Source organism: Molothrus ater, chromosome 3 (assembly GCF_012460135.2).
Source record: "Molothrus ater isolate BHLD 08-10-18 breed brown headed cowbird chromosome 3, BPBGC_Mater_1.1, whole genome shotgun sequence".
NCBI classification, from domain to species: Eukaryota; Metazoa; Chordata; class Aves; order Passeriformes; family Icteridae; genus Molothrus; species Molothrus ater.
This window is the reverse complement of record NC_050480.2, coordinates 35,068,018-35,094,929: the sequence shown is the minus strand read 5'-3', so window position 1 is coordinate 35,094,929 and position 26,912 is coordinate 35,068,018. Positions and strand designations below refer to the sequence as shown.

General features: G+C 36.5%; 1 protein-coding gene across 2 annotated transcripts; it reads right to left on the bottom strand.

The window, feature by feature from the left end:
- FEZ2 (fasciculation and elongation protein zeta 2) lies at positions 1-26,828 on the bottom strand. Of its 2 annotated transcripts, XM_036380161.2 has the most exons (9): positions 26,573-26,827; positions 24,958-25,066; positions 21,802-21,918; positions 20,236-20,380; positions 17,299-17,567; positions 14,463-14,543; positions 10,615-10,690; positions 8,376-8,441; positions 1-2,154 (listed from the first exon to the last, which is right to left on the bottom strand). In XM_036380161.2, the coding sequence occupies exons 1-9, from the start codon at positions 26,806-26,808 to the stop codon at positions 2,138-2,140; spliced, it is 1,116 nt and encodes a 371-aa protein (XP_036236054.1). In that variant the 5' UTR covers positions 26,809-26,827; the 3' UTR covers positions 1-2,137. The 2 variants fall into 2 exon arrangements, with proteins under 2 accessions (XP_036236054.1, XP_036236055.1); XM_036380162.2 differs by lacking the exon at positions 14,463-14,543 and having other exon boundaries at positions 26,573-26,828.
- Between the last annotated feature and the right edge of the window lie 84 nt (positions 26,829-26,912).

Sequence of the window (26,912 nt, the reverse complement as noted above, 5' to 3'; positions counted from 1 at the left end):
TCAGCAGAAAAGCAGATTAGCATGGTTCTTTTTATTCAAATGTTTTGAGATCTGTTTATGTACATATATAGGTATACATACAATACTTGCCACATTTGGCAGTTGTTTTTTAATGCATACAAGGTAAACAGGTACTTTTCATAATGAAACCTTGTTTTGTCTGATGAGAGGGATGAAATTCCCAAGCAGATGCTTAGCTCACTAAAGCTGTTTCTGGTCTTTATTTCCAGTTTCATTACTTTTAGTAGTTTGTGACTTTAAGTCATCCAAGATTTGTTACAAGTAACATTAACTCTGACAGAAGTTTTTTTGTTGTTTTCCTTTTTTTTAAATTTTTTACTCTTCTCTTAATTGTTGTTGTTTTATTTTGTTCCATCTTGTCACTTCAAGCCTCATCGGGAGATTGAAGCACCTCTGAATAATCTCACACAGAGACATGGTGGGTTTCACATGTGCACCATTTTTAAAATAAAGCAGGGTCATCCCCTTTGCCCATTTCCAGGCATCAACACTCAACATCAAGAATTTCTACACAAAAAGCATGCCATAATGAATTTATAACACACCAGCTACAGAAATAAATGGCTGCTTTCTTTTTAGAGAAACCACAAATGAATTAAAATAAAGCAACAAAAAAACTTCTTCACATATGCCACACTTATGGAGAGGATCTATTTATTCCTGAGCAGGCTGGCAAGTATACATTGGTGGTCAAGTGGGGGAGAGGGAGGAGAAAAATAATTTTAAGCTGATAAAGGCACAAAAGACAAAAATATTGAGGCCTTGGGAAAAAAAAAAAACCAAAAAACATTACGAGAACTATCTTCAAACCATGTTGTTTTACTGATCAAAATAGTATTCGGTGAAGATGATAAAGTTGAACATTAAAGATGATGCAAGGTACTCAGGATGAAATTTCTCTTTAACTAACAAACTCCTGAAGAATTTAGATGGGAATAAAACTGAAGAAAACACATGTTTATCTCTTTAGAACCTCGTATTCCAACGCCTTCAGATATTCAAGTATATACATCTGGATGAAGAATCAATAGGAATTCAACGTAGAAAAAAGCGGGTTTTTTGGGTTTTGTTTTTTAAATTAGCACTCCTTACATTTCAATCTCATCTTTTAGGCTGGCAAAATTACTTGTGACAAGTATATAAAGTTTAGAATATGGGGTACGTTTCTTTTACAGGATTTATAAAATACATTCTCATCTGTTTGAATGCAGGTACATCATCACAGAGGAGACAGTGCATACAATTTACAAGAGATATTTGTAGTAAAATTCAGAGATACATAACAACAAGCATCTCAACATAATACTAACTTGGAAGCCAGGTGCAAGTTTTTCAAACTGTACATGTATTTTTAAAAAGATACTGCCTTTTAAAATGTTTATATATTGAAGCATTTTCATTAAGATAAAACACCTTTTAAAACCAGTAAAATTATAGCAGCAATATGGGAGAATATCTAAGCCACATGAACATTATTAATTAAAATAAAACCAAACATGAAATATTACATTAGTCAGATGTTTGTGTTAATTCCAAGAACAAGTAACACACAATTACTTATGTCAAACCAAGAAATTTGGATTTGTTCATCTATAAACAAATCTGTTGAATACAAAGCAGTGCTGATTGCTGACTTTCACAATCACCTTTCTGGAGTGTCCTGGAGAACTCACTTGAATCTTAAATTCCAAGTCTGACTAAGATCATTTTTTCATCTTTGTTTAGGAATTAAGGATGCTTTTAAATATGGATTCCTTAAAATGAAGCTTATTTTATTTACACTATTCAAAGTTTACCTTTCCTTCCAACAACAAAATGTGCAGGAGGATTTACTACATGCTATACAATGAAAAAATAGACTTTAAAAAGTCAGAACAATGCAAGTAAAACTGTACAACCTTTGTTCCCTTCTCCAGTTCATTGCACTATTAAATTAAACTGGATGAGTTGTCATGCCCAGATGACTTACTGTAGGATCAGAAAATCCACACACATGGAGGAGGTAAATGAATACTGCTTTAGGTATAGTGCCAAATGAAAAAATACTATGAGTTATATCCAAGGAAAGCTTCTTATCACAGAAAGGACCATGGCTAATTCTGAAAGGCAGCCCTCTTCATGTAGGACACAGAACTGCAAAAAAACCACAACAGACATTGATAAATATCAGTGAAGTTGATCTGCATAAAAATGTAATGTATATACTAAAGTATTTAAATGTTGGATTCTACCCTATTAGTAGCACAGTCAAATCTAGTAATCAACTGAAACTGGCAATTAAGGTTTCAGCCTCTCTCAAAAGGTAATGAAGTGACACAACCCACTATCTTTAACTAGTATTATCCAGAAATGAGTTAACTAAAGGTCATGTCTTAAATAGTGCTTTTTAAAGTGTTGTATCAGAAAACAGAACATTAAGTAACAGGTGACGCATGCAGTTATATTTTAAAAATATGCACTGACAATTTGAGATTATAACTCTACTTTCTAATTCTGGTGCGGGTACTAGAATCACACAGTGGCAAGATAAGACATGTCCTTCACGTGTTTCTCATTCCTGTTTCAATGGAAGACACAAACCTCAGAGCAATCCAGCTTTCAAACCAATGCTAGCACAACACAAAAGCAAATAAAGAAGTCAGGTGTAACAATTAAACAAGAACTTCAAAGGCAAGAAAATAAATGTTCTCATTATCTGAAATACTTGCAGAATTTAAAAACAGAACAAGGTGCAAATTCTCGCTTCATTAAAACAAAATAAATTTTAAGTTTTTACTTGAAAGATCAGGTATGAAATAGCAAGGAGAAAGACGGGCAATTTTTCTGCTTTCACGACATCTACATTCAGAAAAAGAAGAAAACAATACTAGACACTTCATGCATTTTTCTAACTACTAATGCATAGCATATTATTTTTAGCACTCTATTTTTGTCACAATTACTGTTTGAGGACAATTGGAAAAGAACACAAAGCTTAGCAGTAAATACATCTTATAAAGTTTATTGTAATAACACATCTGATTTCAAAGGAAATAATTCCAGCTGTAAGTACATACTTATATATTTTATATAATAGTTATGTAAGTATTATCCTTGTACACAAAGCTAAATCTTCATATTTTGTAAAAATTGGAAGTTTAAAAGTAGTAATCTTGAAATAACACGTCTAGATGTGATACCAGACAATCTACCCTAATACTTAATTCTGTGTATACACTGGTTGACATTTCATATGTATCACTGATTTGTTCTGGAAGTACAAATGAAGGAGCTCTTGCTTCCAGCAGATTTTGTCAGATATTCTTCACTACCCATGTAGCAATAAAACAAGATAATTCCCCTTCCCACAATGCTGTCCTGAGCTTCTACTTTAAACCTGCTGTGAAGTCCATCCCATCAGGCCCTCTCCATGTTCTCATGCCCCCAAAGAAGCAGGAGCCCCTGTACAGGCATTCAAGCAGGTGAATACATCAGACCTGAGGAGATGTTGGCTTTTCAAGGCAACAGCCACCAGCTCAATGCAAACAGCAGTTCCAGTGTTCCAGTCCCTCTCCTACCTAGATGCTGTTCCCTACAGTATTTCTGTTACTCCCACAACATCTGCTTCTGTCTTGTAGGGTTGAAATTGGCAATTGCTACTTGTGACACTGAAGAGGCAAGCAACTGCACAGAGGCATTTTCTTCAGAAAGCAACCTAAACTTGCATACTGCAAAGATTACAGATGCAACTACACTATATAGAATATACATAAATATGAATAATATAAATATTAATTTTTATAATATATATAAAATACTACTTGCATTATTGCACTTGGCAAATTAATCATTATGCAGAAAGTCATTACATTATACACACAAGAAGAAAGACTGATAGCTTTAAAAAGAAAGTAAAAATTCAATGAGCACTGTCCATACAAACACACTTTCATCAAGGGATATGGTACTTACTATTGTTGCAACACCTAAACCCAATGCAGCTACAAGGTATGAGACAAATATCTCCATCTGCTTTACAGCTTAACTTGTGCACAGAAAACTTAGCTTATTTTGGTCTTTCAATGGACATAAGCACAGAGTTTTCAAATCACATTGTATTAGTTCAACCATCAAAAAAGGTCAATAGAAAGATGAGAACAAACAGCATTTAAATACTGTGACCTTACTAAGCTGCTAGCTTCAGTCCAGAAGTGCGCTTTCTAAGATAAAGAATTTCAGTCTTGGTTTGGTATTTCTTTCCCTGTCAGTAAATTCATTCCCCTACCCTTTTTCAAATCCCAGTTTCTCCTTCATGACTCCTAGTGATAAAATATAATAACAATATTGGTATATTAAAATACATTCAGAAAAAATTAAGTACAATTGCAAATGCTGATCAATTTCATGTTACCAGCTATTTTAATTTTAAATCTATAAAATATAATATGAATCATAAGCTAGTGGGAGAAGAACTAGAGTTCACTTGCAAAGCAAATCACTAATTCCCTTTCATTATTGTTAGGTTCAGGATAGAAATGTTCACTAAAAAGTAAAATCAAACAGAACCTCACAAAAGGAAAAATATCCCCTTGAAAATAATTTAGGCTGCAATAAGAGCAACAAGAGAACAAGAGAAGATAAGCTGCTACACTGTACTAGACTCTTCACAGGGTATGTACTTAGTCTGGCTTTGGGATACTTACCTTTGAGGAGATATTCCTTACAGAAAAGATCCAGGGGAGAGCTAATGACCCCTGGAAAGAGGGACTTAAGCATGACAAGGAAAATGATGATATTTTAAACATTTTGGGGCACACAAGGGGGCAGTAGAAATTGGGAAAAGAAGATGCTTTAAAGAAAGCAAGCACCAGAAAAAATTTCAAAACTAATAATCCTACTGAGAAATGCATATAAAGGTAGTTTTATCCCCTAACATGAAATGGCCTGTGTTGTTCTTTTTAATTTCTTTATTACACTGGATTTGCACACACCACGTTTTGAAGATTTTCACTTCCAGCACTTCAGAAGGATTAGTTGGTTATGAAAAAAAAATCCAAGAATGATTCATAGTAACACAGAAAGTCAGTAGCAGACCTGGCTGCAGAACTGTCCTTCAAGTTCCAGTGTTGTCCAATCAACCTTACCCAATCATTATTAAATGAAGATAGTATTAGTACACACAGAGGGAGTCTGTGTCTTCCTACAATCCAAATTTCAGAATTATTGGGCATTTAGTTCAAGTTATTTAAGATTACACAGAGTTTGTGAATTTTACAAAACACACTGGAATTCAGAGAAAATATAAACTTATTTCACTATCCTCAGAACACCAGTTATGTGGTAAGATTTCGTGTTACATCAACAATTATGCTCAATTTTATGGTTCCATTCACCCTTCCATGTTCACAGCATTCTTCTATTTGTTCCTTTACGCTGTACTAACAATACTTTGGCAATAATCTTTTTCCTGATGTTTTTTTCTTCAGTTTTTGCTTCTGTACAATTTAAGTAACTTTTCAACAGTGCCCACTAGTATCTGGGCAAGTCTGTTAATAATTCTGTGGACAACTATAACACCCACATTAGACTGCTATCCTTATTGTTTACACACCACAGAATAGCAAGACAGTGCTGCTTTAAAAAATTAATCAAGAGCATTTTTGTAAGATTTATTTTTTCTGCTCTGTAAAACAGAATATAAAGTTTAAAAAAAGGTTTTACCTCTGTGCAGTCATATGCTAAACTGGATTTCCCATAAAGCTACACATATCCTAATGTCACAGGTAATTTACTGTCTGCTTTTTTTTGTTGCAAGACTGGAAAAAAATGATCCTCAAAGGAACATGTACTTAACAGATTTTAACAGAACCGAGTACCTTTGGTGATATAATTAACACATTTCAAAATTTCATTTCTTGATTAAATCTTAAGAAAAAGTAATAAAATCCATTCAGTGTAAAATGAATATAATTACCACTACACCATATGGATTATACAACTGGGTCCAGAACTTCTTTCAGGAAACAAATTTAAACCCTAGATCTTTTTAAAGATTTTTACCTTGCCAAGGCACTTTTAATCTTTACAGTGAAAAGAGCAGAATCCTCAAAAAGTAGGTCACTCTTTTTATTTTGCAATTTAAAAAATAGGTTAGAATTTCAGGTATTAAAGCTCAGCTGAAAGTTGATCTAAGTGGTTGTAAAGAATTCAACCAATCTCCTCTTAACAAGCTTTAAAAATAATGTGCAGACAATAAACTGGTGGCTGGGAGTATTTTGTGCCATTAAAGCCTTGCAGGAGTTTCAGGCCAGAAGTTTTAGTGGCAGAAAAAAAGCAGTAGGTTACAACTTCAGAAACAACTGGAAGACTTTGCCTGTGCCACAGAGTAAATCTACAGTACAAGGTAACACTGTTAGCTGAGTTATAAATATTTAACATCATGTCAACATAGCATATAAAGCTTAGTTAAGGCTATACTGAAAGGAAGAGTAAAATTATCTGCTCACTAGCTCTGCACTCACAACTATCTGCCACTGAACAAACAAATCCACACAGGATGAAGAAAGGTTTGGTTCTGTTCACTAAGGAAGTGGTAGCTGGAGGGAAAATGACTTTTCCTTTCACTATGAGTGATGTGATTACTCTTCATGTTCCCACAATTTGTGTTTCACAATTTCAAGGTAATAATGTTTGCACATGATGGACGACCTATTTGAGTCAAGACACTCAATGCATGATGTTTTTTCAATTGTTGCATCTCACTAGTAGAACATCATGGGTGATTTTCAAGTAGTGAGCATACAAGAGGCAGGAAGGAACTTCAGTTCAAGCTTCCTAGCTCATCTTCTCATATGTTCAGGTAATCTACTTTTATATGCCTTCTTTGCTTTTAAAAAAGATTTCTCCATTTCTCTAAGCTGCCAGTTTCTCCTCAATATCCCTGTAATCTGAAAGTTTCTCTGGGTAGCTACATCTAAAAATAAGAGCAGACACTGTGAAAAGCACTGTTAAATCCAGTCACTTACTACCAGATGTATTATGAAGAGCAAAAAGTTTTAATTACTGACAACAGTTCATCCTATTGCATCAAAGATTCTGCTTCACAGAACTACAGTTTAGTGCCATCAAGACTAAAAAAAACCTTGACCATGATCCTACATGGTTCACATGAAAACACATCTGTCTAATTTAGGAAGGATTTTTACAAAGAGTAAGTAAACAATGGAAAAATCAAAGGAATCAATTGAAAGGATCTCTGCATTCTTATTGTATGTGGCAGTTCTTCAACCCTACACAAAATTTAGAAATGGTTCTCTTTCAACAGGAAGTCTGTTGGAGCTTCCAGAATATTGAATGTATTTTTTCAGATTTTCTGAAGTGACAGCACACTATATGTCATCCATAACTCAAATAATGAAAGTACTTTTAAATATCTGTGAGATGAGATTATGAGAGTGACCATAAATTTGTGTAAGAAATACAAAAACCTTTAAAAATCATATGGGGTGAGTGAAGTCAAAAGACAGTATATTTAAAAAAAAGATGAGACTTGGAACACATGATACCAAAACAAGAGAAAAACTTTTGCAGCATATGAAAAGCTGAGTATTATACACATTTTGGTGGCAAATAAAATGGCACCCATAATCCTTCTGTACAGGTATCTGTTCAGACCTTGGGAGTTTGATGCATTTGCTAAAGTTTAATCACTTAAGAAAATTGTATCATATGCCAAGAATTAAGTAAGAACATAAGCATTAGCAAGATCTAGGCAAAAATGAAGTCAGATGAAAAACATTTTAAAATAATTTAACAGCTTGGAAACTACCTGGAACAACTTCTTTAAAGCTAAAGCAAACAGTATTTTTTAATGTCTGACATTCTATAAACACAGCCAATGTGTAAGACTGGAAAATAAATGACTCATACAAAAACTTATAAAACAATATCTAAAGAAGGTATAATAAGTAAAATAAATGCTTTTCATTACTGATCAGAAGGTAACACTTGACATGAATCTGTAAGCACTTTGCATAGTAAATGCTTTACTACCTTGGGTAGTTTGAGTTCCAATTACTGAAAAAACTGTACAATGGAAGATTTTAACTATACCCTTTTCAATTCATAAGCCAGACTCCTTTGTTCCTGATGTCATTCAGCAGTTTGCCATATTTTACTAACAAAAACAAAATAAACATATTTTATGTATGAACTGTACCTCAGAGTACTTGGACAAAACAGAACATGAGAGCTGTGTTTGATTGAAAGACAACATAATTCATGAATGCTGTAGGATCACTATTTTCAAATACACATTTTAAGTCAATCAAGTTAGTTTAGAATCAAATAAAATCCCTGCTGAGAAGCATACTCACCCTTTAAAATATAGTCTGTTAACAAGCTTGGCACTTTCTCGCTATCCTCTTTCATGGCATGCAGAACTAAAGAATGAAAAAACAAGTCAGATATTTAGTCATAAATGAAACACAACATATAAAACAAATACCTTGCAGCAGTTCCAACTACTCATAGAGATACTACTATGAGATGTAAGAAATCTCTTAAGTGAAAGACGAGAAGATAAAATGAGACATCACATCCTCTCCACATTTCACTTGTGTAATTCTCACTGAGCTCCACAGTTTCTGAATGCAAGAGTCCCATTCTGTGTGGTTAATATTACAGTAAAATGCCATCAGTCTTAACAAAAACAAGCACCTCTTCCCTATAAAAGATTCTCACCAGAAGGAAGCCACGACATACAAAAAATTAAAGTATGCTAACAACTATTGCTGAGCTGGAAATCTCAGGACAGAAAAGCATGCTCCATTACTTAACATCTTTGATCACTACCTCAATTAATGGAAAATGCTGTGAATGATTCTATGGAAATATTAGTGGTGCTTTTCTCCCCTCCCTGAAATGGGGAATGTTATCTGCTGTTGGTTCAAAAAAATCTTAACCACATGACTTAATTCAGCATTAACTTAAAATAATGCAAAAATGCCATTTTGTGACATACATGAGTAGATCATGTCCATCTTGCCTATTTCTGAAGAAGGAATGGACAACCATAAACTTGTCTGTGACTACATAAAGAAAAACAATGACTATTTTTTATAAAGTGCTCAGGACACATCTGAAAGAAGCAAAAATACAAAATTCTACTGAAAAGCAGTATTTAATAAACTCCAAATTCCTCATATGAGACTCTAAACTCAAATTATAACAAGTGTTTTATTTCCATTTTTACACTGAAGGAAGACATTATTCCAGAGTTCATAACTCTGGAATAATACAGAGCTTTGAAACAAAAACCAACTGAACAACCCTAAACACCTGCTTTACTGCCTGCTTGAACAACAGCAGAGACAGTGAGTCACAAACCTGCAACTGACTCACAGGATCAAGTTCCAACCAGCCCACAGAAATCAATACTGTTAATACTCTTTACAACGCGTTTGTGCAAGACATTTTTTTTAATAAACCATCAAACAACACAAAACGTTTTCAAGAGGCTTTAATACGTGCTTAATAGTCAAGTGAAATTTAAATATGGCAAGAGGATAAAATTTCATGGCAAGAATAAACACAAAAAGAGAAATCCTTTGTCACAAAGTAAGTATGAATTAACACCTAAGGCTGTCTACTGTAGAAAAATAAAGGGAACTTTAATTCCTACTTAAACATTTCATTTACTCTGGAATTTATATAATATGAATTTTCTCTTTCCAGAAAACAACCAATGAACCTTTTACCACCCCTCAGCCACCTGTGGAATCACAGAACTGCTGCTGAAAATCACTTTAAAGACATAGTGAGATTCTCCATTGAAACCTGATCAAATGCATTGATGCACTCTACCACCTATTTTTAAACTTTTCCTATAAACATCCAATGAAGGAGATGCTACTGACTTCTAAAGATGCTTTGTTGTATTAAACCACCTTAATAAGTATTTTTTTTAAATACAACCTTGATTTCTTGCAAATTAGAATTTAAAAAAAAGCCCAATAAAATCAAACAACTAGAGGATGTAGAACTTGTAATGATTTTGAGGATCTAGCCTAAAAAAGATGTGAAGAACAGGGAATTCAAAGCATTGTAAAAACTGTGTTTGGTTTGGAAATCCTAATTATCAAAATTTATGGACAACAAAATCCCCCCACCAAAACCATAGAGAGAAGCAGGCTATTCCAAAGGCAATCAAGTGCAATTATTATGGAACTAGTCCTAAGTATCTTGATATCCACTCCATTTTGTCAAAGTCACTACAATAACCTCAGTAAAGCACAGCAAATGTAAACAAACAGGGACATATCAGGCACTGTACGACCAGATTTCATGATATGCAGCCAACATCAAAATGTGGGAACATTTACTTTCTGATACATGCAGGTTTCTGGCCTTCAGGGCTTCAGACAGCAGCTAAGAAACAAAACTACCATGAAGGCTCAGGAAACAAGCTGGCCAAAATCCATGGTTAAAATCATTCATCCTTACATACATGCCCTAGAGTAAGAGGGAAGAGAGAACTGGATGGATTCACTGGCTTTGAGCAGCCACAACTGGATATACAATGAGGAAAGGATCAGGGGAATTTTATATACTCACTTTTGGTTAATGTTTGAAGGTCTTCAACAGATGGGGGTCCATTTTTCTTCTCATAAGGAATGACGGTTGTCAAGTACTGTCAAATGAAAAACAGAGTTACTTGACAGTCCTTTCATGCAACTTTGTTGTTTGCATTTTATTTTGTAAAAATTGTAGCAATTGAAATTGCTAGCTACAAATAATCATATTTCAGAACAGATTAAGATTCTACCTTTTCATCTCAGAGCTTTTATCACAGCAATCAAGTTTGTTTGATTTTTTTTTTCCAAATTACGTGGCTACTAGAAGTCATGCACCTAACTGTCTTCCCTGCAAAGAAAATGATGCTGTCCCACTGTTAGGTGAAAATGGAAACAGATGGCTTTCACCTTCTGCTGTTACACACTTCCAACCAAAAAGAACAAGGCAACCCTAATGAAACAAAATACCCCAGAATACAGAATTCGATTTAAATTATCAGTTTTCACAGCTGAGTGTGCTAACAGATAGTTTCAAACCAACTCCTTTTTAATTTTATTTACTGAAATCTTTAATTCTTGTCTGCTTAAAAAAAAAAAAAAAACACAACAAAATTTCTTAAATCCTTCAAGATTTTCATACCTGCAGTGCAACTAGGATTAATTTTCAAATTCTTGATGTAACCCAGTTGGGTCTTATATTACATGCATTTTAGGCAACACCTTACTTTGCAGCCCATATGAATGCATATTCTCCTTAAAGAGGTCAGAATTACAAAAGTACTAAAATAGCTGGAATTTTCCCCAATGGAAAAGCTTCCTGAAAGTTCCCTCAAGTCAATTTTTAAGAATTAAAAGGGAACTTTATTCTGGTTTTACAGCTACAAGGCAGTAGGCAAAGTAACCCTCAATGTCTCGTTCAGCTTGACATCTACCTAGCTCTCCAGGCAATGAGCAGAGAACATGTGATGAGAAGGTACAAGGAGCTGCACTTGGCAGGGGGAGGCTGAGGGTTGTCACACACAGCTGTAACACTGCCGTGTCTGCAGCAGGATCACACACCTCACACCCAAGCACAACATCTGCCTAAAAGCCAAGCAGACTCAGCTCAGCAGCACTGAACCCACTGTACAGGTGGTGCTGACACCTACCCACGACCTTCTGCAAACACAGGGAGCTCTTCTCCCTCCCTTTTCTTCTGGCATTTTTTCATGTTCACTCAGCACAGCAGAGAAGAGTATGCAATGCTCCTCAGGAAACAATCAATTTTCAATTTCTGCTCCAGGAGATGTAACCAAGCATCACCAGAAACTGTGCTCTTAATAAAATTAACAGAATCTATAGCTAAATATAAAGCTGCTGAATCCGCCAATGGCAGAGATGAAAGTGGATCTACTAACACAGAAATGAGATTTCTGGCTGTCTTTTCCAGCCTTCAGAACTACGTGGCATTCTACCCTTTACCTGCACAATAAAACACTAAGATATTTCACTGTACCAAATATCAGCTAACCCTGTTTCCCTGTACCAAATATCAACTAACCCTGTTTCCCTTCTCCTGTAAACTTCACCTTCCATTCTTCATCTCTAACAGTAGCAATTAAAAACAGAAAAAGGAATTTCTTAGTTTCCAGAAATACTTTCCTTCTACTCATCAACTTTGCAACTGTAACAATCAGTCTCTATAACAGCACTATAAAAACTCATTTCCTGAATTGCTGTGTGAAGATAACATATTATGAAAAGAATGAAGGAGTGACTGAAGTGTAGCTTACTGACAAGACCAAGTGTTAAATCTGCTGTGACCTCTAAATTTTTGAAGCAGATTTGATGACATGATAAAGCAGCGATTCCCACTGCAATTTTTCATCACCTATGAAAAGTGTTTGATATGCCTGAAAATCAAAATGAAGATGACTGTCTTGAATTTTCTTCTGGAAATATGATCCCAGAAAGAGCTACCAACATTTCAATGTCTTTTTTTTTGACTACATTACCAGATAGGAACAGGGAGTTCCCAATGGAAGTTTCTCTTTATATGGTGAAAATCTCTTAAGTAATTTTTACTTATGTCTCAAACACATGCACAGAAAATGGGACTAAGATTTTAAAAAGGGAAGTACCCACTATGAGAGAAAAAATACTAATCAAACAAAACTCTCCTAAACAAAAAACAAATGCCATAGAAAAATAGATTTCAAGGCATTAATCATAACAGAGCTGGTATCTTTTCTACTTTCTACTCTACATTTAATTTTAAATTCCTATTTTAAAGTCATATTCCATGACTTGCTTTAAGATACAGGAAGGGGAATATAAAACCCCATAAGAGGTTTTCTATATCCATATGAATATAGAAAAAGATAAATCAGGAGAAAAATATGATCAACACAAAGAATAACATTAGTAAATTAACTCAAAAAATGACTGGAAGAGTTATTCGATCATTTTAACAAATGATTATGTTACTTATATCTATACAGGAGGCAGTGAAAGTCTTTTAACCAAAAGTATGGTGAGGTGGCATAGCTAGATAAGCTCACTTCATGAAAATATATGATATTTAAAATATCTAAAGATACAGGTAGAAACAGCAGTAATTTATGGTTAAGATAGCCAAGGAAAAAAACCCCAAAAAACAAAACAGCATACAGGTACAGCTTTACTAGTAGTGTGATAACAGAGAGTGATAAAAAGTCTTGTTGAGTGATAAAAAGCTCTGTGCATGTGTTGAAGATCCCCAAAGCTGAGGACAAACAAATAACTGGATCAATGTATTCATAAAATCTCATACATATACTTTGCCTGAGAAAGCAGGCAAGCCTTTGATTTCTAGTGTCATGATTGCAGAATGACTCGAGAGGAATTGTTTTACCTTCTAAACTCCTCTGCAGGATACAACACTCATCTTCCAGACAAAAGCCTAATCAGCCTTGACTTCTAAAGTACCAGTCAATTTATTGCCTCAATGGACTTCTCACCAGGGAAAAAAATAACTCTAATGGACTCCTCTGACAAAACTGCATAAACTAATATAGTGGGTACACATTAAACAATGTGAAATGCCAATATTTTGTAGTGTGCCAAAAGACTAAAGAGCATAAGCATTAGCAGTTCACTAAAATTCAGAATGCAGTTAATAAAATATATACTACAGATCTGAAACAGCAGGTAAGTTATTACTTTGAAATAAGGCATAAGAATCTTGCTTCCAAGGTACACACAACATCTATATGATGCTTCCAAGGTACACACAACATCCATATAAAGCCCATGGAAGGTGTGTCTGCTCTACATTTTAGTATTTAAATAACCAACTAAAAGACACAAACTTGCCTATAACGCCTGTACTTTATATTGGTAATCTGCAGTGCCCGTATTTTGCTACTTTTAAAATCATGCAGTTTTCAAAGGCAAAAGAGTACAGTCTATACATTTTCCAGGTGCTACTCTGTTTTTAGACGTACCAGCTCTGAACATTTGAAGAGAAAAGAAAACAAAACCTTTTTTCATTATGCAAGTTGCTAATGCTGAAGGCTGAAACACTACATCTAACCTGATACACATTCTTTGACTGGTTATTAGATTTTTAGACATGCAACGTATCTAAAGCATGCATTATGCTAAAACAGATTTTAGTCTGGGGTAAGAAATACAGGTTATTAGCTCAGTGCATCTGGGTATCAAGTCTTGAATCTCTTGAGCTGCTAAGGAGAGAAAGAGACTGTAGGCTGATCAGAAACCTGAGGTAGGGAAGCAGAGATTCCAGCATTTTATCCTGTTTTTTCTTGTCTCAGCATTTATCTTCAGCTACTGTCAATTTTCAAGATCTCAGCTCCTCCCAAAAGTGCAGGCAAAGAATGAGAAAAAAGGGAGAAGATAGCCCAGCACCTGTTTCTCTCCACTCGAGTTTCCAAACGTGTGGCGGAAGCCATTCTGTATGACATTTGAGATCCCTTCCATGCTGAAGCGCTAAAAGTAGTGAAAACACAGCAGAAAGAGAAAAAAAAAAAGGGACAGGAAAAGTTCAGAAGACTATTAATCAGCATTTATCAAGACTATGAAAGACAAATGGCAAAGACAAGCTCCAAGATGTATTTCAGCACACTTTTATTTCTTCACTCACCTACTTAATTTTTTTAATTAAAAAGCAAACCTTATAATGGCAGTTAAGCAGTATTTCTACACCAAAATTTCTTTAAACAAATTCTTCACACTGCAGATCCGATAATCGAGACTTGCCTTTTATGGCTGTTTCATTTAGAAATGTAAAAAAATAGCAGTTTTCAAAGTTCAGCTCACTGTAAAATTCCCTCTAACATTTGTGTTTGAACAGTGTATATTTAGAGACACTATTGACACTAATTTTTCAGATATTAAGCATGTACCAGAAACACTGTTCAGAGGTAGTCGTTTTCAGCTCCACCTCTTTAAAACTTTTTATGCTTTCACGCTTCCTTTTTCACAATAGAAGCAACAATTAGTATTTCCTATTTTCTGTAATATCATAAAATATACACAATTAGATAATAATAAACCCATATTGATTTCAAGCTCCATTGCATGGAATCATGGAATCCAAGTAAAGAAAAAGCAGTATATAATCCAACTATACATTTTTCCTTGAAATTCGTAATCCTTTTTGCTTGCTGGAGAAGTAAAAGAAAATCAAAATCAAAACCGTATTGATGTTTAGCATGCGATATAAAATCAGCAAGGGACATGAACATAAAAAGAAGAAACAGCCAAACTGCTGACACAGGGCAGTATGATGAGCACACCTCAGCATGTTTATCTGAAAGTATTTATTTATGTGAGAGGAATAAAATGTGCTGGAATACAGTATTATTTTACCTTCTAAAGCACACAAGGTCAGTAAAGTCATAAATTTTGCCAAAGCCGCCTTAACTCTTTTAAGATAACGTAGTTGAAGGAACTGGTATCTTCAAGCCCTGACTATTTTTAACTGCTCCCCTGTTTTCCCTTGTGAAAGAGATAGAAGTTTAAAAGTCTAAGAAACTGATTTACCCAAAGACGGTATCAAGGACAAAAAACTCAAAAAACCTGTTTTTTTTAACTATTCAGTTACAGTATCTACTGGAAAATTCATTTTCTTAAGAGTATGACAATTTAGCTCTACTTCCAATCTTTGTATTTAAATGAGATTTCATTACAGTTAACCAAATAACCAACTAAAACATTATTTATAAATAGAAACTCAGTCTTCACAAAGCTACAAGAACATACTACTGTATGCGCATTCCCAGCCCAAATGGATAAAAAAAAAAGGGAGAAAAAGACTGTTGAAGGAAGGAACTTGGAACCTTGCACCTCTTTCTGGGAGAGGGCTCTCAAATCTGTCCTTGATGACAGTGAAATCTATTTTCAAAGGAATCACACATATGCAGCTACAGTGTCACCTGTGAGCTAGTCTGTTCAATCACTCTTAGAAAGCAATCTGACACATCTGGATCTTGAAGTGACCAAATACCAAAATGTCTTATCCTGGGACCAGGTAAGTTATGCCTGAAAGCATCATTCAAGTTTCTAACCTTTAAACCAACTAGAACAGTTTGTGAATCACTTGACTCAAGTTCCAAAACAAAGTAATTATTTTTCTTTCCAGGTAGAATATGGTAGAATATCCCTTTTTTGTTTTCCATGACTGGGAAGGAAACAGGAACTATTCACAGTGCTCTTGTAAAGGGATGACAATTTTGTATGGTTTTCCAGACATATACTTTCTTAAGTTCCACTAAAACTTAGCTACACACACAAACATCTCTCATTTGACAGATGAGATCAGAACGCTATTTGGGGTATATCACAGGCAACTTATGCTTGTAAGTTTAGAAATAAATTCTGAAGTATTATTATTTCATTATAAATGTTCATTCCTTATATTTGAAAAGCAAACCCCAAAAACCTTCTGATGTTGAACTGAAGCATTCTTTCTGGGACTTAGCCAAGATACAAAAGCACATTTTTTGCATCCCATAAGAATCATTAAGAAATTCAAATATTAATATCCCACTTAAGTAATTTTAAATTATACTAGACAGATAAGAAAGAAAAAATTGCATTGACAAGCTAATAACATGATTTCTTTTGTTCTTTGACTGCTCTCATCCAGCTCTACCTGAAAAAAGTTTTTCCTTTTGTTGCTATGTTCTGTAAAGAATAAAACAAATTATCTCCTCCCTGTACACATGCACTACACTTTGGCCTCCTTCCTGTCTCCTGTTGAATGTAGTAACTCTGCCACAGGTTAGGAGATCCAGGGTAAGACATGCACATTTTTCCTATCTAGAAACCAGCATGATCAATAAACATCTGTGCAACTACAGCAAGAACAGTACTGAATTTCCTGCAAGACTAACACATACTAAAATTCACACAGTGAAATCAAACACACAAATGAATCTGCCTACTGACAACAGAACGCAGAGAAGTACATCCAAAGATAGTATTTTTTGCAAGAAAGGTATGCTAGTTCCAGGCTGATTTGCAAACAGGTAAAAAATATTTTCTGCATATGAGAAAAGTAAAATATATGGCCCTGTGAAAAAAAAATTCTCAACACAAAAAGCTTAAGCCCTGTTTGTGAATGAAGGCATGGAAGCAGGACTACCAGGTATCTTAATATAATCTAGGACTACTACTTCCCTTAGTGGAAAAAAAACAACAAAAAAAATGTATGTATGAAGACTTAGAAAAATTTTCTTACTGTTCCAGGCATATGACCTCTTTCTTGTTTGCCATTCTGAGGACTACCATTTTTCAGCTTCTTTTTCTTCTTTGCTGTTTCTTTGTGTTCTCGCTGTTTGTTTTGTACTTCAATGAGGACAGAAATGAAGCTGTTTTTCACTTCCTTCTCAAACTCCAGCTCATCTCGTAGAGCCAGCTGCTGCACCAGTTCCTCAGAATAATCCTTAATAGCAGTCTCAATTTCTTCCAGCAGTTCATTTAATTCAGCAACAGACAATCTTTTGACTCCTACAAATAGTTCATATAAAAAGTAATATGTCAAGATTTTAAGCATGAGTAAACTTGTGGGAGTTACAAGAAAAACGTACTCTGAAATTTCTCAAAACAAAAAATTCAGTTTTAAAACCACATAGAACAAAACAATATTCCTAAAGGAATAAACACATCCCAGAGGTGACAAGATTAGCAACAATAAAATGGTTAAATTTTCTTCTTACTTCTGAGAAATATGGGATAATCTGCAAATATGAAGAATGTGTTGGTAGTTTATGCTGGAAGCTGAAGTAAGTGCTAAACTTCTGACACAACTATTAACCATTAGTTTCCTCTGCACTCACTGTTCAAAGGAAAAGGCCTCCATATTTTCTGAACTACTGGGTGATGCACTACATATAGTGCAATTATGACCAAGAAAATGTTTTGAGGCTTGCTTGAGTTAAAGAAAGCAGATCTTTGAGGCCTGCTTTCTGTTCCAGTTTAGATCTGACATGCCTAGGAAGCTGGCAAGTCCCAGCAGCTGCTCTGTCAAAGAACATAATCTTATTTGGCACTTGAGAAACAGCTAGTCCTGATTACACTGACAGATACAATCTGTTTAAGGACACTGCATAGATGCTTGCAATTATTTAATTTCATTGAATTAGTCTAGTAAGTATCTTATCTACAAGAATACTTTTAAGGGAAAGCACCTACAGACAAGTGTTGAAAAATACAAATAAGGCCACAAACTACAAAAAAGTGTAGCTCTTAGAAGCATCAAAGGTAGTAAGTGAAATGTGAACTTTTTCTCTTCAATTACAGTAGGGAAAATTGATTGGAGAAAGCTCCTTGTCACTTACTTAACTGAAGAGAAGGCAATGAAATCTGTTAAGACAATTCTGTGTCAAGGAGCCACTGTTTTTCCAGGTAGCTTAGGCCTTAAACTCTGTTCAAACACTGTAACAGTACTGAGAGAGGGCACCTGTGAGTGCCAACACTTAAAAACCAGCTTCACAGCCTAAAAACCAATTGTTCTAAAACCACAGGTGTAGGTTATCCAACTGCACTTCTGACTGATGACAGATCAGTTGTCATTATCACAGTCTTGAAAGGGCTACATAGGAAATCCTCAGCTAATGCACATGAGTGGAGACAGAGCAATTCAAATGCAGAAGACTACACGGACTGAAACTTAGCAGGCTGAGGAGCTCACTTGTGTAGCCAGAGCTTGATTTTTGGACTGCCTTAATGTATGTCTTCTCCTATCCAAGAAAAAAGTAAGTAAAAGTGATTTCCTCCTCTGAATCCTAAATGAATGAAAATCTCTGATCTATCCTATAAAAACCAGAGTTCCTAGGAAAAACCTGTAAAAATTTCAGAGATGCAGAGAGATGCAGACCAATTCTAAAGCACCTTCACTTACTAAAAAAAGGTAGAAGGAGTTTTTATTAAAACAGTGACCTGAAAGACATGAAAGCAGATTCTGAGAAACTGCTGAAGCAAAGTTAAATTATCTGCCAAAGTAACTCAAGGCACTATTTGGTCGAGACTGACCTTTAAACTGTAAAGATGCAACAGAAAAGAGGGACTCCTGAGGCAAAGCAAAATTGACATGATATGAAATACTGAGCAAGCTTGATTAGCTCCAAACCTTAAGACATATGGAACTGTCAGAAAACCAGGAAGCCCTGCTGAACACAATACATTTTGCTTTCACATTCCTGAAATTTATGTGTTGAGACAGTTAAGAGACCATTTTCATGGTTGGAATCTCATTTCTATAAATCTGAAATGTAGCAGAAACTCTTAAGTCATGCCACAAGAGGTCGGCCAGTTTTCTGAATCTTCTACAGAGTTTGTATTGTTAACCCAGACTATAGGAAAGAGAGCATCAAACTTTTAAAGAAAGACCAAAGCAGAAAGATCATCTATCAAATATTCTTTGTGTCCCTACTATCTTCTAGAATTCATGTTGATAAATGTAAAGATTAAACAAAATTTTCCATCACAAAACTGATTAGTCACAGGTTTTTTGCATGCAATTCAACCTACTACAATTTAATTATTAATTTAATTTCTCCTTTGCTTTTGTATAGGGAAACACAGATGATTTCATTTGAGTAGAAGATACAAAAGTTAATTTTCACTCTTAAGCTTTCCGAAGAGGAATGGAAAGGGAGGACTGAAAAATATGCATGGTCCTTATGGGGCAAAAAAGAAATGGTTGCCTTATTTTTGTGTTACTGTCTATCAAGATATGTTGCAATGACTGAAACTGTACCAAAGGTATGTTAAGCTTTATTTACTGAATAGCTTTCAAGAGCTTTAGCTGATCTTAAACAGTGTACTGGCATCAAGAAAGTATCTCACTTTATAGAAAATAATGAAGTTTAATAAAAAATGATCAACTTATCACTTTACCCATGAAGGGATCTCCTTTCAATGTACCAACCTTCAGAATATTTGCTTTAAATTTAAATTCTATAAAGTCTTATTTTTGTTCATAGACAGAAAGCTGACAAAGGTAAGTCCTCTATGCACTAAATCAATGCTATTATTTCAGAACATTTTGAAAATATTTTTTGAATGCAGATATTTCATAAGAAGGACTTGCTAAGAATCAAACACATTGCAAACTCACCCTTTAAAATATTTTCATTAAGCATAAGAGCAAAAATGCTAAATAAATACCACTTACTCTCTTCATAGCTGTTGTTTGTACTGGATCTCTTGAGGGTCTGAATTTCCTGGGAAAGTATAGAGAGCCGATCTGATTGGGTGGGTGTTTCATCATCTTCTGGATCAGGCGATTCCTGCATCATTTCCTCTATTTCTTCAATCACCTTTGGAAAATGAAAATCCTTATGAAAACCCTCCTATGTGAAGAGTTTGCAATTTGAAGCAAAGCTGGATGAAACAACCACCAACACTAGATGGAAGAGGATCAATAAAATTATACTGACATTTCCTCCCCATCCTTGCTCTGAGAATAACCACACCTTGAAACAGTAAACTGGTGATGGCATAACAAGAAGTGTTGAAACTATGGGCTCATTTCTATATGAAGGTACCCATGATTCTGCTTAAGAGAACTAAATTAAAGAGTAAGCTGGAGTATCTTTCCTGAATATTCAGTTGAAGGAAGACACAACAACAAAAATCAATTACCTCCTCCACTCCTTATTTCACCACATTTCTCTATGTAAAACAAACATCCCCTCCCTCCTCCAACCAAAAACTAACAAAATGAAAACAAACAAAAACAACAAAGAAAAAGTCACAAAAAACTCTCTGAAAAACCAAAAAGCCCTCTAAACAGCCTGAAAATCTACTGTGCTTGTGAGAAGTTTTTTGAACTTCCCACATGATCCACCATGACCTGAAGCCGATTTGCATTCCTGGGCGTAAGACCTGAGCCAGACAAAAAGTATGACAACAGAAATTCTGTGCATAGATAGCTTACTTTACATCACATAAATGATTACATTTCTACAGGCTAAATCATTAACTAGACATCTGAATAAATAACACAGCAACTTCTAGATGTTTAAAGGCTGTAGTCAGTGCTGAGATCTAACCCACATTAAAAAAGAGCCCAGGCATTTCAAGCAGTCCTGTCTCCTGTACTATTAATAACCGTGCTCATCACAGTTCACAGCTTAACCATTGCTTAACCATTTAAGCAACAACAAAATAGATTATTTGTTTGCTTACTAAAGCAGGATCTTCATAGACCTTACTCTCATTAACCTGACTCAGAAGAGCAATTTTCAAGATAACTGAAGTAAATCCATGGATATGAAGACTTTAGATACCAAGTAATTTGAAATTTTGATAGTAGAAACACTGATCTGCCCTCAGGTTAGGCCAAAACTTCAAAGAATTCTCTCTAACAGCAAAGCTCTATGAAACTATGAACTGCCACACAGTTATGCTGGAAAACTAAAAACTCCACCATACCACTAAGATTCTGAAAATATTTTTGCTTTTTACACATATATTTAATTTAGCAGCATTCCTGACTAATTCATGGTAAGAAATACACAAAGATTTCAAAGACCCTGGACTATCAACCTCACCTGAAGTACTGAAACACTTTTCATATCTGAATGATGTAATGCTCTCTCCCACATTATTAAAACCCTAAACAAAGAACAACCAAAAAGCTTAGCGACAGTAAGAGCAAGAACAACAACAACAACAAATAATAATAATAGTAATAAACATTCTACACCAACAACACTGTCTTTGCTGAACACTTTACCTGCTCTGCTGTGAAGAGTGGCTCTTCATTGATGCAGGAAACAATGATAGAATGCATATCCAACTGTTCTCTCAGCTCTTCATCATCTGACAAGTCAAGGTTCAAGTTGTCATTTACCTAAAAAGCATGAAAAGGTGCATTTATATAAATATATATACACACCCCTAGTGTGAGGGTATAAAATGCATGCAACATGTACAAAAAAAAAACGGCTAACTATCACTGAATTTTAAGAATGAAACTGAATCTTGGCCATAATAATGGAATCAATAGTTCTTTCTGTCAAATAGCCTGGAAAATGAAATCAAAACTGCAACTGGACAAAGTTAAAACAACTGTCAATCTTTAATGTTGTTAAATAATATCCACATACAAAGACCATACACACACTGACATGCAGATATCTACATGGGAGACTGTCAAGGAAGTACTTAAATCTTAACTGAAGATTGACAAATGTCTGTGTAGGGTGGAAAACTTGCCTATTATGTCTAATGTTACACAAACCTCTTACTTTAAGTGCTTTTATGGTTCCATTTCAACACATAATAAAAGACATGGAAAAAAGCTGAGAAGAGTTGATACTGAATGGTGGTATCAGAACACTGGTATCACCTCAGATTATTTAAAAAAAATGTGTCATTGAATATATCAGGGTCTTTTCAGAAAGAAGAGAAGTAACACTCTTCCCATATATACACCACCAAATGACATTCATCCTTCCAAACCAAAGATATACATACACTAAGAGACACAGGTCCCCTCCTTAATAAGTCAGGCATATTTTACTCTCACACAGTGATATATCCTAGTTTATTTACAAAATTTTTTCTGTACTTTGTCTATTGCTAGACTCCTGCCTAGAAAAGCCCCTCAAAGCTGCAATGCCCAACATCTGCCATTTGAGCTCAACCGCTTTAACTCATCTTTGGGCTAATTTACAAGCATCATGATGAGCTGTAAAAAGTCCTTGGTCTCACAATATCAGTTTTCAAATTTTCTTGTAATTCCTCCAATTTTCTCAGTTTCTTCAGAAACCTTAATAGTTCTCAGATTCATTTTGAATCTGCAACTGCCATGCCCAGATAGCTCACCTGCAGGGACCAACACACAATTTGCACTTCTTCAGCGCTCAGAATGAGGTCAAATGTCCACTTTTTTCCACAATCTGAATTCCAGTAACTGTGCAGTGACAAGGCTCCACTATGACTCTCTCTTCACCTCCTACACAGATACACTCCAATTTGGCATTTTTAAATGTCTGCTGTCCTCAAGTATTTTTCCATGCACATAGGATATGACAACAATGATGGGACAGTAAGCAAGCATAACAGTTTATCTAGAAGGAGATCTGCTTTCACTCCTGACATCTCCAGAAACATTTTGAGAGACCTTCAAAAACATTTTGATAATACAGACTAATAAACCACCAAAAATGGTATCAGATGTAACCAGGACTAAAAGGAACACCTGGCTTTCCAGCCAGCCACACTCCACGCCTCCTGTCCTCCTGCTAGCAGGGAATGAGCCATTTAAAAGCAATCTAGTGAAAACAAAACAAAGGAATTTCACAATCCCATTCCTCATACCACTGTGCACAGAACTTCCACCCAGCTACTTCTTTCACTGTCAAAAATGTATAAAAGTGTGCATAGACTGTCATGTAAAGGAACCAAGATCAGGTGAATCAGCCTTATTGACCTGATATCTTTCCCTACTAAAACAGGAGGAGAAATGCTTTCTGCACAATTTTGGTAGCATATTATTAATTTCACACACATCAGGGAAGTGTTGCTTAACTGTTAGTTTTCATTGTAAGGAAGATCAGCTGGTCCATATGTGCTGTCACATATCCAGCAATGCTGCTGAACACAAAGCAGCAGAAGAAAAGTATGTCAAACACTCCCCACAGCCTTTACACATCAGAAGGCATTCCATGTGGAGTGAAAGCTGAAAAAACTTCAGATACATTTAATCCATGAACTGGTTTTCTCTCTACTGGCAGCATACCCAAGATTCTTTCTAATCCAGCAACACCACTTTACACTTTTTTTATGTACTTTCTTCATAACTTCCTGCAAGTAACTTAAAAAAACTATACTAACATTTTCTTATGTTCTATATTTAGTTCCTTATCAAGAAATCCATTAGTCTTCCAGTCTGTTTTTCCCTGACACAAGGTCACAGCATGGCAGGGCTGTATTTTTAGTTAAAATGTAAGAATTTAATTACTCTAAAAACCATTTATAAATCTGAACAAGGACTCAATAAAAATTAGAAGAAACACAAGTCAAATTCATGGGATAACCGTGATATTCAAATCAAGAAAATGAGCTCCAAATTTGCACCTTCCTCTACTCAATCCCAAAGTATCTTCTTCAGCAGAACAATCTTTGCTCCTGTCACAGTAAAAAGCATCTGTTGATTATCTAGTGATAATCAATTATCTTTGGCAGAAGCCAAAGCACTACCCAATTTTCTGATATTTTAACACATAACTGAACTTCTCTATGTTTAAAAGATAAGCCACTAGTTTCCTCAGAAAACCTGTGAGACGGGAATTCCTCCCAGCTTCTCTTCACGAAGTGTTTTAATCCACTTTTAAGATCATCAGAGGACAACCCTTTCTATAAACCTCTCTGAAGCTCTTAATTCCCTGTTCCCGCCCCAGAGAACTATTCTAACTCTTAAATAAGGAAAACAAAACAAGCTCTTGCACTTCAGAGTCTCCTGGGCCACCCTTCTTGTTAAAGAAGCCATCTGACTGTGGAATTAGATGAACTTTGGGAAGTCCTCGCTGGATTTACTAAATCAGAGTACTCCTGCCTCTCTTCCTTCCTTACCCACATCAGTGTTCAACATGCATCATACAGAAGAGAGATTTTATGTGAAACACTTTCTCATTTTACATTTTCTTCTATCATGCTCTGGCTCTAATGAAGAGTCATCTAAAACTAACCCTGAATTATTCCAGCCCAGGGTGATACAAACATACATCAATGGCGCTTTGATGAAAAGCTCTCATGTATAATGGCAAGTACTACAAATATTTTCAGCCACTTAATAACAACATTCTTTTATACAAATGCAAACAGTTTTACTTCCCTGTTGAGTACCAAAGATCCAAAGAAGGTACTTCTGCTGATCAGAACTTACCCCTTTTTCTGAAAGATTCAGCGTTGGCAAGTGCAAAGCTCTGGTGTGGGAAGATTTCCAGTCAACTGGCATCACATTACCATAATTATCAGTCAAGGCATTCCAAATCCTGAAGAAAAGAATAAAGGAACAAAAATGCAGACCTCAAAACAAGCAGCAACTGAATCAGCAATAACCATATTCCTAATGCTCATATACCTCTTTCAGTACTGTTTTTCTCCCTAAATATTCATCTGCAAATTACTGAAAATATTTTTAGTGTTTTAAAGCTGTGAAAAAATGCTTTTTGATAAATGTAAGTTACTTCTCATTTTAAGCAATAACGTATGCACAGCAGTGAATCAAACCAATAAATGAAGACACAGCTTCTATACTAATTATGTAACTACACTCAAAATCTTTTCTGGGGGTGGATGAGCCTTTCCGTCAATGAAATTTGAGCTGAGCTATAAATTACATTCCTAATGTTGTTTAGCAGAGGCTGAGTAGCAAATTCTGAGTTCTGAGCCAAACCTTTTCCTTTTTTCCTTTCCATTTATCACAGAATAGTGAGAACGTACAGATCAGACTAAAATTTTGGAAGAATCAATTTTTTTTCTAGGAGAGCTCAGCCCACCACTCTTGTCCTCCTGTTTCTAGAGTGTGTATCCTCTCTGGCTGTCCTGGAGGCTTGCAAAGGCAGATCTAGGCTGGTGAAGCCGCAGCTCAGTCTTTAGCCACGGCAGCCCCGTGAGCAGGCTGCTTCCTCCAGTCCCCAGCCGAGCCCTGCCTCCAGGCGCTGTGCTGTGGGTGGATGTTTGGAATGGTTGCCTAGCTAAGGCTCACAGGAGGGTCAGAGGAAAGGCCGAGGCAGACACAGAAGGGCAGACAGAGCCTCATCACTGCCCAGCGTGATTCATGGTTCGCTGAACTTACCTCACTGTTTACACCACTGATCTGGTATTTTGCTAACAGGCTTTATTTTATTCTTATCTTGGAAGAACAGAGAGACAGCTGAGTTGCCTTAAAGTAAGACAGCAGTATTTTTAATGAATATAAGCTGACTAAATTCACTATAAAATAAGAAATAGAAGCATTCGTAAAATAATGTCAAAAACTGTACAGCAGCGTGGCCCAGAAAGGCTCTATTTCTCCGGGGAAAAAACTCCAAACAATACTCGCAGTTGCAGCTGCAATTTTGTTCTTCACCTGCTTTCTGCACTTTCCATGATGAAATTCAAGCAGTGAGACAGCGGACACTTTGCAGGAAGCTAAACAAATACTAACCACGGTCACTGCACTTCAGAACAAGTACTTCTCGCTAGCTCGGCGGGGTAAGAGGCTCTGGGATGCTCACACGCTTCCCTGGCAGTCAGGGGGATAAAGCCGGAGGGCTCCCCGTCAAATCCGCGCTGCGGCGGCCGAACGAGCCCCCTTGCCGAGGCCCGGCGCTCCCAGCTGCAGCCCCGGGGCGGGGAAAGGCTCCGCTCCCGCAGCCCACAAGCCCTGCTGGGCTCGGCAAGGCCCAGGGGCAGCGCTCTCGCAGGGCAGGGCTGGCGGGCCGTGCTGTGCCCTCAGGCCGGGCCGGGCCGGGCCTCCCCTCCGCTCCCTCTCCGCGCCCCCGGCCCGCACTCACTCGTCGTCCTGCAGCGCGCTCTGCTCCGTGAGCGGCCGCAGCGGAACGCGGCTCTCGCCGCCGCCAGCCCGGGCCTGCGGGGGCTCGAAGCAGAGGGACAGCTTCGCCCCGAGATCCCCGCCGCCCCAGCCGCCCTTGTCGCAGGCAGGCTCGGGGCCGCTCCCCGCGGAGGGCTGGAATCCCGAGAAGTCCTGCCAATCCCCCGGGTCTCGCTGCGAAGTCGCCGCCGCCGCCATAGCTGGGGACGCGGCGCTGCGCGCTCCCGGCGGTGCGCGCTCCCGGCGGCGCGCGGCGGGCGGGGCCCGGCTGAGGCGGGGATCGCAGAGCCGGGCTGGGCTGG